This window comes from Anabas testudineus, chromosome 24, assembly GCF_900324465.2.
Source record: "Anabas testudineus chromosome 24, fAnaTes1.2, whole genome shotgun sequence".
In the NCBI taxonomy this organism is placed as follows: Eukaryota; Metazoa; Chordata; class Actinopteri; order Anabantiformes; family Anabantidae; genus Anabas; species Anabas testudineus.
In genome coordinates, this window is record NC_046632.1 from 8,163,728 (window position 1) to 8,179,975 (window position 16,248).

The window sequence follows — 16,248 nt, forward strand, 5'->3', positions numbered from 1 at the left end:
TATTTTACTTAATGTTTTTTAAGTAAATAATTCTACAATAATTAAGTCGTGGTGTTCAGGGTGCATCCCTGCATTAGTGTGGTAAAACCATCCACAGAGCGCAGCGCACTGACGCTGTGCGTAAATGCGTCACGTCACGTTTCCGGAACTGTGGCCACGTCGTCAATCAGAGGCAGGAACCGGGTAAAACAGGAAGCTTTTCATTCACTACACTACGATAAACAACTCGCGTTGAACGTTGTGTCTTTTGCATTAATCGTAAGAAGCGCCAGTTCGTGCTGTGTGTCACTACGGTTTGAGCTGGTTAAAGTCAATTTAAGTGAGTTATTTTTTATCGTAAAGTTGTTAGGATTTGTTTTTCAGAGCCTATCTGTTGGTGAGTGACAGAGCGATGCTGCAGTTTTCTGTAAACTTTGCCCTCCTCTTGCCCTCTGACACTTTATATCACAGTTTGGTCCGGGCGTTATTTCTTTAGGCTAAACCAGCATTACAACATTAAAATGCAACTTCTGTATTAATAATGTCACTTTAGTTTTGGTGCTTTCTTTGTTATTTAAGTGAAGGATCTGAATACTTCTTTTAGCACTGACTGATGTGTTGGTTGTACCTGTATTACATGTTTTAGTGATGGCCCAGTTCCAGGAAGTAATAAAACAGTCCAGTCTGCACCCTAAACCTGCAGGATTGGTTTTGCAGTATGGCACCGCGGGCTTCAGGACTAATGCCAATCAGTTGGACCACATCATGTTCAGAATGGGACTGCTGGCCACCCTCCGCTCCAAAAGCACTAAAGCCACCATCGGGGTCATGGTCACTGCATCACACAACCCTGAGGTCAGACAGATGGACTTCGGAGATACTAGCGTCTCCTTACTTCTGTCTATAAATCTATAATGTAGTTTGTGTTCTGTGTGGATATTTTTCACAGCAACCTCTAATTACAGTATGATGTTGTTATTTTGACTCCTCTTTAACCTCTTCCTGTGATGTAGGAAGACAACGGGGTGAAGCTGATTGACCCCATGGGAGAAATGGTGACACCAGCGTGGGAGGTTTATGCCACCCAGCTGGCCAACGCAGAACAGGATGATCTGCTCACTGCTCTGAAGGACATTATAGAGAAGGAGGCTATAAACATGAACCAGGAGGCTAACGTGTTTGTGGGCAAAGACACCAGGTCCATTGTAGATCATATCCTATTTGGATTTTTATATATATATATGCCATCTGGTAGTAGTGCTGAAAAGTAAAGTAATGTGCACTTTAATCAGACTTTATTAGTGTTTTTAGTTCCCAAGAGACTAAGACACACCTGTGTACTCTAACTGTAGGTGCAGCAGTGCCAGCCTCTCACAGGCAGTGTTGGATGGAGTATCTTCTCTTGCAGGTCACAGCAAAGGTAGACTTAATTAAAAAAAAGTTTAAGTATTATTGATTTCTCTGCTTTTTGCTTCTCTTCCCACTCTCTTCATTGTTTTCTCTCCACCTGTCCGACCAGATTATGGTTTGGTGACCACCCCACAGCTGCACTACATGGTTTGCTGTCAGAACACAGGTGGTAAATATGGAGAGGCCACAGTGGAAGGATACTACAACAAGCTCTGCCAGGCTTTCATTCAGCTCACCAAGAATGTAAGACAAAAGTGATGACACGTGTAAGCGTGATTTAATTCATTTTGCACTTCAGTCCTTTTTCACTTTCTTGCTGCTGTGGTAGGCATCTAACTGCACAGATGACCAGAAGCACGTCCATGTGGATGGCGCCAATGGCATTGGGGCTTTGAAGGTGCGTGAGATGGAGGGTCACCTGAAGAAGAAGCTGCAGATTTCCCTGTTCAATGATGGCTGCCAAGGAAAGCTAAACCACCAGTGTGGGGCCGACTTTGTCAAAGTGCAGCAGAAACCACCAACTGGTGTGACTTAACACATGTTTTAATACTGTATTCACATGGCCTGAAAGTGTATCTAATGGATCCTAATTTCACACCTTCTCCCTCTGTGAAGGTGTTAAGATAAACCCAGGAGAGCGTTGGTGTTCCTTTGATGGAGATGCTGACAGGATAGTTTATTACTACACTGACTCTGAAGGACAGTTTCACCTTCTGGACGGAGACAAAATTGCTACTCTCATCAGCACTTTCCTTAAAGAACTGCTCACACAGGTAAACCGTTGTCTTCAAACACTAGGAGTCATACTCTACACATAGAACACTTACTACATAGCTTTCCTTTGTGGTTATACAGGCTGGTTTAGACTTGAAGATAGCAGTGGTGCAAACTGCTTATGCTAACGGCAGCTCGACACACTACCTGGAGGACACTATGAAGGTGAGAAAGGACAAAGTAAATTTCCTTTACTTCCACACCCATTGAGTTAGCACTAACATATTTGATGTGACCTCCTGTAGGTAATAGTGAGGTGTACGAAGACTGGAGTGAAGCACCTTCACCATGCAGCACAGGAGTTTGACATTGGCGTGTACTTTGAGGCCAATGGTCACGGAACCGTGAGTGGACAAACGCACACATGAATACAGATAATGTAATGCACCAGTTATCATTAATCACCTTTCTGTGTCATACTTTGTTTGTGTTTAGGTGTTGTTCAGTAAGGCAGCCGAAGAGAAGATCCAGCTGCTTGTCAAAAACCCCAACACTGACGATGAGAGGAAGAGAGCAGCTCTCATGCTGCAGAACACTATCAACGTCATCAACCAGGTAGACACTCGAGTATTGAACTGTCATACATAATACAATATCATACCATTGATGGAATTATCTTTATGCATAATAACAAAATGCATATCACTTTTTGCATGTTATCCTCCAAAGACTGTAGGCGATGCCATTTCTGACATGCTGCTGATTGAAGCTATATTAGCCATCAAAGGTATGACTGTCCAGCAGTGGGACGCCATCTACAGTGACCTGCCAAACAGGCAGCTCAAAGTGAAGGTACTAATATATTTATGAACTGCAATGTATTTTTCTGATACTAAATCCTTTAGGGAGATTTTCTTTGGATAGATAGATACTTTAAGACTTAAGATGAATTTTGCTAACCTAAAATGGGTCTTGTTTCCTGTGTTTTGCTGGATTTTTGTCTGTAGGTGTCGGACCGCAGGGTAATAGACACAACAGATGCAGAGAGACGAGCAGTGAGCCCAGCTGGACTGCAGGAGGCCATTGATAGTTTAGTGAAAAAGTACAGACAGGCCCGTTCCTTTGTGAGACCCTCAGGTACAGAGGATGTGGTGAGAGTTTACTCCGAAGCAGAAACACAGGTGAGAAATCTTTTTTCTGGTGTTAATGTGCAAGAATTCTTCTTCATTCTTCTGAATGGGAATGAATTGTAAATAATGCTATTGCTTTCCACCTTCAATTTGTGTTATAGGAGAGCGCTGATGCCCTCGCACATGAAGTCAGCCTTGTGGTATATCGCCTCGCGGGGGGAGTGGGAGATGAACCCAAACCACTGCACTAGAAACACATTCATAAAAGCAATAACTAATGATAATAATTTCTGCTAATGTAGCAAATCATTTTGTCCCGTTAATTGTGTACATCATACTTTCACTTTAATCATTAGGGACACACACGGGGAGACAGAGTTTTTTTTTATTTTTTATATATGCTACTCTTCGCTTGGTATTGCATCTCAAACAGGCTGCCATAGATTTCTATGTAATATAAATAACCACCTGTATATGTCATGTGTCTTCACAAACACAATGTGATAGATTTTAATCAGAGTTTCAGTCCACTTCTGGTTAGAATGAAATGTAAGAATGTAGTTTCTTAGTAAATTGAATCTTTTTGAACTTTACTGTAATTTCTCTGCTTTTAACAGTGACACAGGGGAATTAAATGTTTACATGAGGACATTGTAACAGGTTTACCTCTATGGATTTTGGTGGGAAAGTCTATGCAACTTTAGTTTCATTGATCAAACAGTGAGAATTATGTGCTTGTGTGTAATTTTCAGCGTTGTAGTTTATTAACACTGGTGACTTCATAAATCATTTGATTAAAAAATGATTAAAACCCAAAAGTGTGCTTGCTTGCTGTTTATTTTGTTACTTTCAAAGACAAGTTCAGGACACACAGGAGGATTAAATGAGCAGAAAAGGAAAATGAGGCTGACAGTGAGTTAGGAGCAGGCAGAGCAGGGTGACAGGACACAGCATGAAGTCTGCATGGTGGGTGAACACAATGTTTGGAATGAGCACACACAGTTGTTTTTTACTACATCTGAATTCAAGGATTTTCAAACCAGTGAGAAAGTCTTAATAACTTGACATGAAACACTGATAGACAATTCAGCAAAGGTTGCACAGTCAGATTTGAGACACGTGAATGGCTCATTCTTCATCAGGGTCGTCAGCTGCTCCAGAAACGGTGATGGTGCGCTCCTGTGTGTTGCTCTCGTAAGTCTCTTCATCTGTCTTAACTGTTCTGGGAAAGAAAGGGGGCAGCAGGAAAAAGAATAAGATTAAGAAAAATGGCTGTTTTGTTTGGCAGCCACTCTGGGCCAAATTCCCTTTCTACCTGATGAGGACAGTCTTCCTCTCAGTCATCTTAGTGGCTTGCTCCTCTAAGCTACCGTCTGTCTGGGTGTCTGATGAGGCCATCTCCACTCGTCTTCCACCTGGAGCCTTCTCATCCCTTCCACTGCTTGTGCCATTGGGGGATTTCTCCAGCTTTGAAGTGGCTGCAGGGGCAGGACTATTGACAGCTAAAGCTGAGGCATCGTGCGCACTAGAAGTGAGACGGGGACCCCCAGTGAGGGGCAGGTTACGAACCAGGCCGCTCAGACGACTGTCTTCTCCTTCGATAAGCTTCCTGCAAAATAAGCAGAGGGAAGTGTTACACTGAATGCTGCATATAAAACATAGAAACATTAAAAGAAATATATGGACAATGCCCCATTTTGTATTTTCTATTATGGGGTGATCAGCTTAGATACATGTTGGCTCTACTTCACCTGTAGGTGGTGATCTCAATCTCCAGAGCCATCTTGACATTCAGTAGGTCCTGATATTCACGCACCAGCAGAGCGATTTTCTCCTTGGTGACCTTCAGATCCAGCTCAATGGCTTCTATACGATCCTGTTGAAGTAAAATACAGCTGAAATGTGTATGTGTATGAATCAAGCGATCAGAAAGTGTCTTTGTAGTACTATATAGTATGTGCTGTATCCTCCACTGTGAGCTATCTGAAAAGTGAAAAGCCTTAAGGAATACACTGTAAGTAAATGCAATTCCATATCATACCTGTAAGTCCCCTTCCTCCTTCTTGTACTTCTCCACTGCATCATGGATCTGAGCCTCCAAATACTCATTCTTCGTCTTCAGTGTCTCCAATTCACGTTCCTTGTTAACAATCTAAACACAACCATAGACATGTAGATTTCTGTGGCTATTAAGTCACAATACCTGCCATAAGCAAGAGGAGAAACTTATACTTACATCTTTCTTATAGCCGGCAATTTCCTCTCTCAGACTTCGCACACTTTGAATGTGTTTGCTGGAGGCGTTGCTCAAGTCCTGAAACTTTGTTTTGTACCAAGTGTCCATTTCCTGAAGAACCACAAACATATCTAGTGCTTTACACAACTACGTTTTGTGTTCTTGCATACTATTTCATGCTTGCTGTTTGTTAAACTCAAATGTTTATAAACACCACACCTGTAGGTTTTTGGCAGCAATGCTGTCATACTGAGACTGAATCTGTCTGAGAGCAGAGGACAGATCTGGGAGGCCAAAGGTCAAGTCCACCTTAGACGCTGCTGAATAGAGCTGCTGCATCAGCTCCTCCAATTCCTTTCAGTGGAGCACAAATAATGATATGTTATATGGAAACACGTTAGTAAGCAAGATTCACTCTGCACCACAACTTCTCTCTTTTAAGTCTCCTTTGAGCCATTCTGCCACAAGTTTATACTTTCATATTCACTCTATTCAGCTACAAGGTCTTGATTTAAGTATAACCTGTCATAGACATAATTACCAGTCCATTAGACCATTCATGAAAAAATTAAAGGCATGCAATCACCAGACACTGATTCATCAACACAGTATTCTGAGTAAGGACAGATGACGAGACAAGACACACACACACACACACACACACACCTCCTTGTGAACTCTCTGCAGGAATGTCAACTCAGTCTCCAGGTTTTCCAGCTGCTTCTCCAGAGCAATGCGGGCTGAGGTTGCTTTATCCACATCCTGGGGTTTGATGTTGGGATTGTTAAGTGAAGTAGGTGAGGTTACTCAATTAATTTTTGGAAAAAGCTAGTCGCTACACTGTGTCTTACCGGACGTAGATGCTCAATGTCGTGCTCTATCCTTTTCCTGGCCTCCACAGCCTCATCATATTTGACCTTCAGTGTGTTAAACTGGCCCAACATCGCCTCTTTGGCTTCCAAAGACACATCCTGTGCAGATGTGTGTAAAAAACTCAAATTGTTTTAATTAAGCAGATAATCAAGTGGAAAAGAGCTTTACTATATAAGACTGCAGGACACTTTGAACAACACCTGACCTCCACGCTCAAACCCATCTCACCCTCTGGATTCTCATCTGCTCAGCTTCAATATTGAGGTCCCTCAGCTGAGACTCATACAGCTGCCTGAGGACTGATGATCTGTCGTGGCGGCCCTTCAGGGTCTCAATCTCAGCTTCCAGCAGCTTGTTTTTTGACTCCAGTGTTCGCACCTAATATACAAAACAAAGGAGATGCAGAAGTTTTTTTTTTTTTAAGTTCTACCATGTATTGCTCCTTTTTCCTCTTTGCTATGTTTGGTATTTTAGAATTGAGACGAGGCAGGGATAGAGCTTTACCTTTTCAATATAAGCTGCCAGACGGTCATTGAGGACTACCATCTCCTGCCTCTCATTGGTCCGAGTCATCATAAAAGCTTGGTTCTCGGCTGCAGCTGCATCCAGATCCAGTTTTGGTCCAAGCCCCATGGACATACCAAAGCACAGTGCTCCCATACTGACACTGCTGTAGAAGGGACCATCATCCTTGTATTTCATTAATTTTAACTACTACTACTACTACTACTACTACTACTGTAATTTATAATTCTGTAATTTTCTCATTATTGCTTAAGTCTGTTTTAAGGGTAACAATTCCAAATGATGTGAATGTAGCAGGCCTACTTGTTACCTTGTCTATATAACATTCAAATCAGCACAAAACATGAATATCCTATAGGTTCAAGGGGAGGTGACCCACCTGGTCATGCGAGGTTTATGCGAGGCCCTGCGCGCCATCGTCGCACCACTTTGGTTGAAACTGGTCGACCGGTGACGGGTCTCCCCACGGGTGGGAGAGGGACTGGACCCCCGGAGCTGGTAGGCAGAGGAGGTGGCCAAGGCGTCCTCGAAATGACGACGATATGAGGACATCCTCTCTGGACTGTAGCTCATGTTGATTTTTCCTGGAACTGCTGCAACTTCAACCAGAGACTGGAAACTGGTCACTCACACCTTGAACCTGTGGTGGGGTCTTTATATCCTCATCAGCCCTTCCCTCAGCACTATAGAGGAATGTTGAACCTTCCCAACCCCAGGATGACTGTGCCTCCAAATATCTATCACTGTTACGTCAAGAAATTTACTTATTATAGGTTGAGTACTTACTCATTAAATACTTTTAATTGTGTTACAGTTAAATCTAATGGTAGACAAACCTATATCATTTAATGTAATATATTTTATTGTTGTTAATTGACCTGCTGTTCTGTTGATAACTGACCTACAATTATATATTTAATCATGTTGAGTTTATTATTGCTCATTTCATGACTGATGTCAATTTACCCACCAACTAGTCCCCTATTTATCCCTCCCATATTTGTTATTTTTTTCAATTGAAATTATGAAAACACGCATTTTAATGAAAAAAAACATTAAATCAAGCGTTTGCTTTGAAGGCGGAACAGAAATAATGGAACCATGTCACTGAGTTCTCTGTCCTTTTCCGGACGATTTATAACGTTACGCTAGTGTCTGGTTTTCCCAACTACTTTCCCTGCGATAACCACTTCTTTGTAGGAGAAAACATCAATTCTGAGGCTTCCTCTCTACCTCAACTACTACAACATGGCGGGAAACTTCTGGCAAAGTTCTCATTAGTAGGTTTTTACTAAAATGTCGACATGTTACGTGTTTATTTTGTAAATCGCTGTCTTTGTTGTGAGGCCTAACTGTTAGCTCCGTCTGCGCTGCATCGTACGACAGCGATAGAAGTCTCTCCTGAAGTTTTTTTATTTTATAGAAATATGTACACACAAACAGAACCAAATACATGTGTACATATTGGTCAACATATATTTAATCAGTCTAGCTTCTTTTTACAGTTGTCTTGTTCCGTTTTAGCTAGCTCAGGGGTGCAGATAGTGATATGTTTGTGCTATCTACTTCCTAGGTTGCTTAACATTACAGTTTGACAACCCAGTATTGACATAATTACATTTAAATAACGATAATTATTTTATGTCTTAAAGTCTTCAGTGGGTCCTGGACAAGCAGGACTTAATGAAAGAGCGCCAGAAGGACCTGAAGGTTCTTACAGAAGAGGAGTACTGGAAGCTACAGATCTTCTTCGCCAATGGTATTTACAGTGGCTAGAAATAATTATAATATCGTGGTTTTCTGCATAATAAGTTGTGTTTCGATCTTCATTAAAATCATAAACATTAACAAACACAGTATTTCTAAGCTGATGAAACCGAACAACTCTGTGGTTTTGAGCTACCTTGACAAGTGTACCTGTACATAAAACATACAAACTATATATGGTGTGAAAAGAAAACATGAGAAACAACATGAGAAAATCAACCCATTAATGAAGTAGGATAGAGATAGTATCATGATGTTGGGCAGCTTTGCTGTCGCAGGACGTGAACTGTTTGATATGGTGGAGGGGAAAATGAATTCCCACTTTTATCAAGGTCTCCAACAGGATAATGTCAGGATGGCTGTCTGTCAGATGAACCCCAGAAGAAGACCTCAGTCCAATAGATGTTGTTTATAAATATGCTGTGGGAAAAATGCCAAAAAGCTGGTCACACCAGACATCCTAAGAATATGGCTGAGCTGAAGCAGTTCTGTGAGGAAAAATGGTCGTTGTTTTCCTCCTTGACATTGCGCAGGTCTAATCCACAGCTAAAGGAACAGCTTGCTTGCTTGAGGTGCCAAAGGTGGTTCAACCAGTTAACAAGATGCTGTTGCCATTACTTTTTCCACTATCACTCTGTGTGTTTAATGGGTTTGTTCAGTAAAGACATAAAACATCATGACTTTGTTTTATCAGCTTACAGATATTGTGTTTGTTGATATTTTTGATACACTTTGGTGAAGATCAGATCACATTTTAAACTCATGCAAATAACCAGGGAATTGCTAACAGTGCCTTTACTTTTTCTTGTGACTGGATTTATATATGTACCACTGTAAGTTATGAACCAAGTCGTAAAATACCACTCTTTATGTATTAATACAATGTAGAAAATATTATATATACAAAAGTGACGATGACTTGTTACATTTACTGCTTTTCTGTGTAACCCAACAAGAACAGAGATTAAACCTTTTTCTCCATCTCTCTCAGTGATCCAGGCTTTAGGGGAACATCTGAAACTGCGACAGCAGGTCATTGCTACTGCAACTGTATACTTCAAACGCTTCTATGCCAGGTAAGGAAGTAGTAAAGCTCAAAAGTTGCAGTTTAAAATTGAATTTGTCATTTAACTCTGGTGTTGATTGCTTCTTGTTTTGCAGGTATTCCTTGAAAAGTATAGACCCAGTGCTCATGGCTCCTACCTGTGTTTTCCTGGCTTCCAAAGTTGAGGTATGAACATTTCTGTGATGCCAGTAAGACATAAGTTCCACTTTGCATCTTGGAAAATGGCAATAAAAAATAATGGAAAGGGCAAAATACAACTTAAGCACAAGCACTTTTTTTGCATCCATTTTATTCTATGTTTTGTTGAATTTAGCTTAAGTACTGATTTCCCTTTCAGGAATTTGGAGTGGTATCTAATACCAGGCTGATATCTGCAGCAACATCTGTGTGTAAGTTTAAAGTATTCAGTCATATGTGTCCTAAACCTCTGAGAATAGCACAACTTAGGTCCATATCTGTCAAGTTTTTTTCCCCTGCAGCTTAGGCTGAATCATTTAGGTTTTTTCTTTTTCTATAGTGAAAACAAGATTTTCTTATGCCTTTCCAAAGGAGTTCCCCTACAGAATGAATCATGTAAGTAAAATATCTTGCCTTACTTGCATGCTAATGCATTAGTATACGGAAAAACTATTCAGTACAGAGTTTATTGTAGGAGTAGTAAGCAATTCAGTTTGAATTTAGTTCAGTTTATATGTTTATAGATATAGTATGTAGTTATGTATACTGGCCATCTCAAGGCACTTTACTTAGTAAGTTACATAATTAAGTCGAAATAATCTACAGTTATGTAAAGCTGTATAGAAAACCCAAGACATAATTCACTAGTTAAACCACTCAAATCTCCACACGTCACAGGGTCAGCTGTGTTGGGCTTAAACACATAATTGTTTTCTTGATTCCTTCACAAAGTTATTTATGCACTGCACTGCAGTGCTGTATTGCATCAGGCTAGAAATGAATCACACTATGTATCACACCCTATTGTCTATCAGTACGTGAGATTCCACAACTAATGTTCACACTTCTATGATAAAAGTGCACATACTGTGTGAAATGGCTTTGACCATGGCTGCCAATGTGCACAGGCACACACAATTGTTCTGCGCAGTATCTCTTATTGTGGCGTCAACTGCCAGCATTTTATTTATCCACCATCTCCACCGAGTTGTCCAGAGGTCACCAGGGCTGTTCTGACATGCTGCCTGTCGAGAGAACTGTGTAAAATAATATTTATAGTGGGCCAGTGTTGAGTGTTAGCAAGAGGGAGTGTCTCATATAGTAGAGAATGAGTTAGCGGGGCGCTGTGACTTGTCAAAGTATACAGTGGCAAGAAAAAGTATGTGAACATTTTGGAATTTCATAGTTTCCTGTATTTGTTATAAATATTGTCTGATATTTATCTAAGTCAAGAGTATTAACAAATATGATGTGGCTAAAATAATAACACAAAAAATTCAAATCTTCCATGTCTTTATTAAGAACAACCAAAAAAAAACCTCATAGTGCTATATTGGTATAAACACCTCAAAAAAGTCAGGTATTAACATATCTGGAGAACATTAGTTTAGAGGTGTGGACTAGAGCTACTTCGAGTGACAAAAACAACTCAAACTTTTTGAGTTTGCTCTGCACAAAAAGAATGTCCTTATGTTGGCCATGCATCGCCAAAAGAAGCTTTCAGATGATCTACAATCAAGAATTGCTGATTTACATAAAGCTGGAAAGGGTTTGGAAGTGATGCTAAAGACTTTAGAAACTCCCCAGTCTACAGTTAAGCAAACAATCTACAAATGGAGACACTTTGGGGCTGTGGCTACTCTACCAAGAAGGGGGCGGCCAGTTAAAATGATCCCAAGAGCACAACAATCAATCAGTGAGTTAAGAAGCAACCCATAGTGATTTGAAGGCATCATTGGTACTGGCTAACATCTGTGTTCATGAGTCTACAGTAGAGAAAGCATTGAACAAGCAGGGTGTCTATGGCAGAACACCACGAAGGAAGCTGCTGCTTACTGAAAAGAACATTGCTGCATGCCTGAAAACATCATCCCAGTCGTCAAGTATGGTGCAGAAAACATCATGAATTGGGCCTGCTTCGATGCATCAGTGCCTGGCCAGCTTGCAATAATTGGGGAGGAAGATGAATTTCCAAGTGTATCAATAATTCTTCAGGATAATGTGAGAATGTCTGCACATCAGCTGAAACTCTGTAGAAGCTGGGTGATGCTACAGGACAATGAGTCGCACAATGGAGTGGCTTCAGAAAAACAAAATCCACCTTTTGGAGCAGCCAGTCAGAGCCCAGACTTCAACTTAAAAGAGATGCAATGGAACGACTTGAAGAGAGCCACACACATGAGACGTCCTAAGAATATGAGATAAAGCAGCTCTGCAGGAAGAATGGGCTAAAGTTTCTCCTGAACAATGTGCAGGTCTGATCCACAGCTACAGGAAACGCCTGGTTGAGTTTAGTGCTCCCAAGGGGGGGTGTTTATTAATTCCTAGGGTTCCCATACTTTTTCCACTATCAGTAAGAGGTTTTAATGGTTGTTCTCAATAAAGACATAAACCATCAGAATGTTTTGTGTTATTATTTTAGGCACATTATGTTTGTCAATATTCTTGACTTAGATGAAGATCAGATCATGTTTTATGAGAAATTGATGCAAATGGTACAGGGACTTCTGTGTTTCTTTATTGAGTAATGTATGATTGAGTGAGGATGTGTATGTGAGCTGTGTGCAGTAACTCACTGCAGGCGGTAAACTGGCCATGTTTTATGTTCAATGCTGTTTCAAACTGTGTCTTTACAGATATTAGAATGTGAGTTCTACCTTCTGGAGTTAATGGTGAGCACAGAGAGCTTTGTGTCATTCAGCGTTACTGTGATTGGCTTGATTGATTGGACAACTTCACTTTAATGTAACTCTGGTTTCAGGACTGCTGCCTGATTGTGTACCACCCCTATAGACCACTGTTGCAGTATGTGCAGGATATGGGGCAGGAGGACATGCTGCTGCCTCTGGCTTGGTAGGATGTTCTGTGCATGTTTATGTCTCTTTTATGGAATTATAGAGTGATATTAAATCTACTCAATTCTGCTGTATATGGTAGCCTCCTCAGTCTACTGTTGTCTCTTTACCAGGCGTATAGTGAACGACACATACAGGACAGATCTGTGTTTGCTCTACCCTCCGTTCATGATCGCCCTGGGTAAGATCTGTCCCCATGCATTTCTCATTGTGGCTGTGTAACATTGTTACAGGCTTTAAAGAATTGTTATTAGATGCAACGTGATCAGTTCCTTGTCTTTTTCTTCCACAGCCTGTTTGCATGTGGCATGTGTGGTGCAGCAGAAAGATGCCAGGCAGTGGTTTGCAGAGCTCTCTGTTGACATGGACAAAGTAAGTTTGACCTCTGTTGGATTACAAAAAATGCATTGCAAGAAGAATCTGACATAATATGTTAACACAACAGACGTAACAACAAAATGTTTCTCTTTCAAGGCTGCATTGTCGTATCCTATTCTCCTATTTGTCTGTCCACTCTGACACATTTAAAAATATGTTTTGATAATGAGTTAAATAACTCAGATCAGATCAGAGCAGCAGCCATCTTGTGTGGACAACAATGGAGCCCAGTGTTGTTTTCTTCTGCTCACTGGAGCCCAGTGTTGTTTTACTATAGGAATTTTACTGTAAAACAATTTGGGGGATAAAAACCCTTTGTGTGTATTAATAGTGTATTCTGTTTGAAATACACATCCAGACTAAAACCGCAGCATTTATGTACACATCATTTTACAACATACGCAGGGAGGGAACCTGCTGCTTTGTTGTTGTTTTGTATCGAGCAGCTGTGGTTCACAATGAGCTGAGTTGTGTCTGTGTTCATTTTCCATGAAGATCCTGGAGATTATCCGTGTCATTCTGAAGCTCTACGACCAGTGGAAAAATTTTGATGACAGGAAAGAGATAGCTGCAGTGCTGAACAAGATGCCCAAGCCTAAACCTCCTCCTAACAGGTACATCTGACTTATTCCTATATGTTGTTGTACATAGATATTTGATTTGATCTTGGTGTTTCTGGCAGACTTGTATTAAATAAGTAACAAGTACAGTCATTAGTTTAAACAAGACATAAATAGCATAACTTCATATTTACTTATATCCTAATAAATAAAAATCTTGGTGTGGTGAGATTGTATAATCAGAAAACCACATTTGCTCTGAGGAAGAAAAGAACTCAGAGCTAAATTAATCACAACAAGTATTAACAATCCCCACTAAATGTTGGGGGGCATGCTTTTGTTTTTTCTATTAGCTCTCTGTAATTGTTGTCTCCATCTTCTCTCTGTCCTGTCTCCAGTGAGAGTGACCAGAGCTCCAACGGGAACCAAAGCAACTCCTACAGCCAGTCTTAGCGTGATGTCTATACTTACTTGCAGTCCATTATGTTGATGTAGAGAGCAGGAGACTCTTCAAAATCCAACACAGCACAAGATTTGTGATGGCGATTGAGAAATCACACATCTCATCAGACCAATAAGTCACTTAGTCATTGACTAACAGAACCCCCCCCCCCCCCACCCCAGCAAAACTCTGAGAGCCATGTCTTTACTTTCCTTCTGTGATCATTATGGGCAAGCGGCCATTTAAATGCCTGCAGGGAACAACCTGCTGGTGACAACAGGGAGTTGTATAGTTGTGTTGTCTCGATGAGGCCGCTCTGCTCTGTTTCAGACTTGAAATGAACTAAAAATGAGGAACACTGGGGGGGGTGGGGGCGAGGGGAGGTGGGTATGTTGGGTAAATGGATAGATGGGGGTAGACACTTGTCATTGTGATGATCCTGACATCCTTGAACCGCCCAGAGGAGCGAGTCATTTCATGAGGAGCTCCACGGCATTCGAGAAAACTTGATCACAAGTACTGTGTGTGTGTGAGTGTGAGTGGCCAGTGTGGGTTTTATCATTCCTCAGGGACTATAGTGCACAGCAGTGAAATAACTTGATCCTATGCTGTTTAAAGAGTGGATGTGATTGGATGTCACCGTGTGCGGCTGTGGTGTGATTGGATTCCCCTGCTGTCGGAGCATCTGCGCTGGTTGATCATGAAATGTGGCAGGAAAAATCCCGAGAGGCTTCTCTTTAAGGTAGACATGAACTCTTTTAGTACAAGAATTTACTGTTTTGAATCATGACACCTCCACCTCCTCCCCCCTCATTCCTGCGTCCCTTTTGTAAATAGCCTTGTTCTTCTATTCATTTGTTTTATCTTTTGATGATTTTGCCTAATTAAGGAAACTAAGATGGAAATCATGAGCTGGTTGAGCTGCGTACTCGTGCTTCAGATGAAAATGCCATTTGTTTTCGTTGTCATGATTCTGTTTGCCTCCTGCAAAGCTTATACTTAATTTTATATCCATCATTTTCAGCTAAACACAAACTGCAGTCGATCTAGATTTGTATGCAAACTTTTAGTTGTACATTGTATTTTTTTTTTTTCCCTACTTTTCTGCTAATGTATTTAATCGGTTAATTGCGGCCATATGTGTGTGCACCTGTAGGTGTCTCTATATTTTTGTGTTGTAATACAGTGGGAGCTGTGTGCTGGGCTTTACTCGAAACAAGGTGCTTAAAAGCCTTACAGAATTAAAGCTGCTGATTAAAGAAAACAACTTCATAAAAGCACATTGTCCCCTTCAGATGAACTGATAAGTATATTTTAGATCTGGATTTTTGTTCAATTAATTGGACATGTTGTCAGCTTTCTACACACTGGCTTCCTGTACACTTGTCCTTGTAGGAAAACCTAAACAGTTTGGTAAACATTGCGTTAAATTCCACTTTACCATCGTTTTCTCACACGGAGTGAAGAGGTGGCAGTGAGACAATGAATCCTTTGAGACAAGTGTGATGCAGCCTTGTTTTGTTTGCCTTCTGGTATTTTCCTCCCCTTCAGCAGGCTCCATCTGCTTCATGACTGGTTGCATGACTGGGTGTGAAAATAAAAGGGCTTCACCCCACTTCACTTGAAGATTCCTACTAGTCCTGAAAATGTCCTACAGTAGTTTTACTTGAAACTTTGTCTTTATGGAAATAAAGTGTATGCTGTGTAAAGCGAGTCTATGCTGCTATTTAAGCCGCTGTGTCTTGTTACTAAAGCATGCATGTTATCTTCCAGTAGACTTTCAAAGTCATGTACAGTTACTACTGTAATCTGAAATCGACAACACTACAGCTGTAGTGAAGACAACGAAGCATTTTACAGATTCGTTCTTACATTATTAACCAAGAGTTTAGAGTTGTGCACAATACAAATCACAAAATGTTTATTTTGCATTAAATGTTATGAAAATATAAATGAATTAGTATTGGAGGGTGTAATTACAAGTAGTCGCCTATAGGATGTACCACGGTGACGTCACTTAAACTGCATGAAGAGCACAGAGGGCACCGGAAATACTACGAAATAATTATGTCTTCAAAATAAAAGCTGTTCTTGCTGGGTTGAGCAGAGTAATAAAGCCCAGTTAAATAAATAAAA

At 40.8% G+C, this 16,248-nt stretch overlaps 3 protein-coding genes across 3 annotated transcripts; 2 read left to right on the forward strand and 1 right to left on the reverse strand.

The window, feature by feature from the left end:
* Nucleotides 1–179: 179 nt before the first annotated feature.
* pgm3 (phosphoglucomutase 3) lies at nucleotides 180–4,051 on the forward strand. Its single transcript, XM_026342224.2, has 13 exons — nucleotides 180–319; nucleotides 626–834; nucleotides 993–1,177; nucleotides 1,332–1,399; nucleotides 1,499–1,632; nucleotides 1,718–1,913; nucleotides 2,005–2,162; nucleotides 2,245–2,328; nucleotides 2,409–2,507; nucleotides 2,599–2,718; nucleotides 2,833–2,955; nucleotides 3,111–3,284; nucleotides 3,395–4,051. Coding segments are annotated over exons 1-13 (1,641 nt in total). The 5' UTR covers nucleotides 180–318; the 3' UTR covers nucleotides 3,485–4,051.
* Nucleotides 4,052–4,127: 76 nt separating this feature from the next.
* ngs (notochord granular surface) lies at nucleotides 4,128–7,440 on the reverse strand. Its single transcript, XM_026341823.1, has 11 exons — nucleotides 7,247–7,440; nucleotides 6,847–7,012; nucleotides 6,571–6,720; nucleotides 6,321–6,440; nucleotides 6,136–6,231; nucleotides 5,689–5,823; nucleotides 5,470–5,580; nucleotides 5,275–5,385; nucleotides 4,985–5,109; nucleotides 4,549–4,842; nucleotides 4,128–4,455 (listed from the first exon to the last, which is right to left on the reverse strand). The coding sequence occupies exons 1-11, from the start codon at nucleotides 7,438–7,440 to the stop codon at nucleotides 4,362–4,364; spliced, it is 1,596 nt and encodes a 531-aa protein (XP_026197608.1). The 3' UTR covers nucleotides 4,128–4,361.
* A 569-nt stretch (nucleotides 7,441–8,009) lies between these two features.
* ccnc (cyclin C) lies at nucleotides 8,010–15,825 on the forward strand. The gene is made up of 12 exons (XM_026342123.1): nucleotides 8,010–8,147; nucleotides 8,520–8,626; nucleotides 9,626–9,710; nucleotides 9,796–9,865; nucleotides 10,038–10,089; nucleotides 10,218–10,273; nucleotides 12,514–12,549; nucleotides 12,639–12,730; nucleotides 12,846–12,913; nucleotides 13,025–13,104; nucleotides 13,606–13,724; nucleotides 14,069–15,825. Exons 1-12 carry the CDS (start codon nucleotides 8,116–8,118, stop codon nucleotides 14,121–14,123), a joined length of 852 nt encoding a protein of 283 aa, XP_026197908.1. The 5' UTR covers nucleotides 8,010–8,115; the 3' UTR covers nucleotides 14,124–15,825.
* The last annotated feature ends 423 nt before the right edge of the window (nucleotides 15,826–16,248 follow it).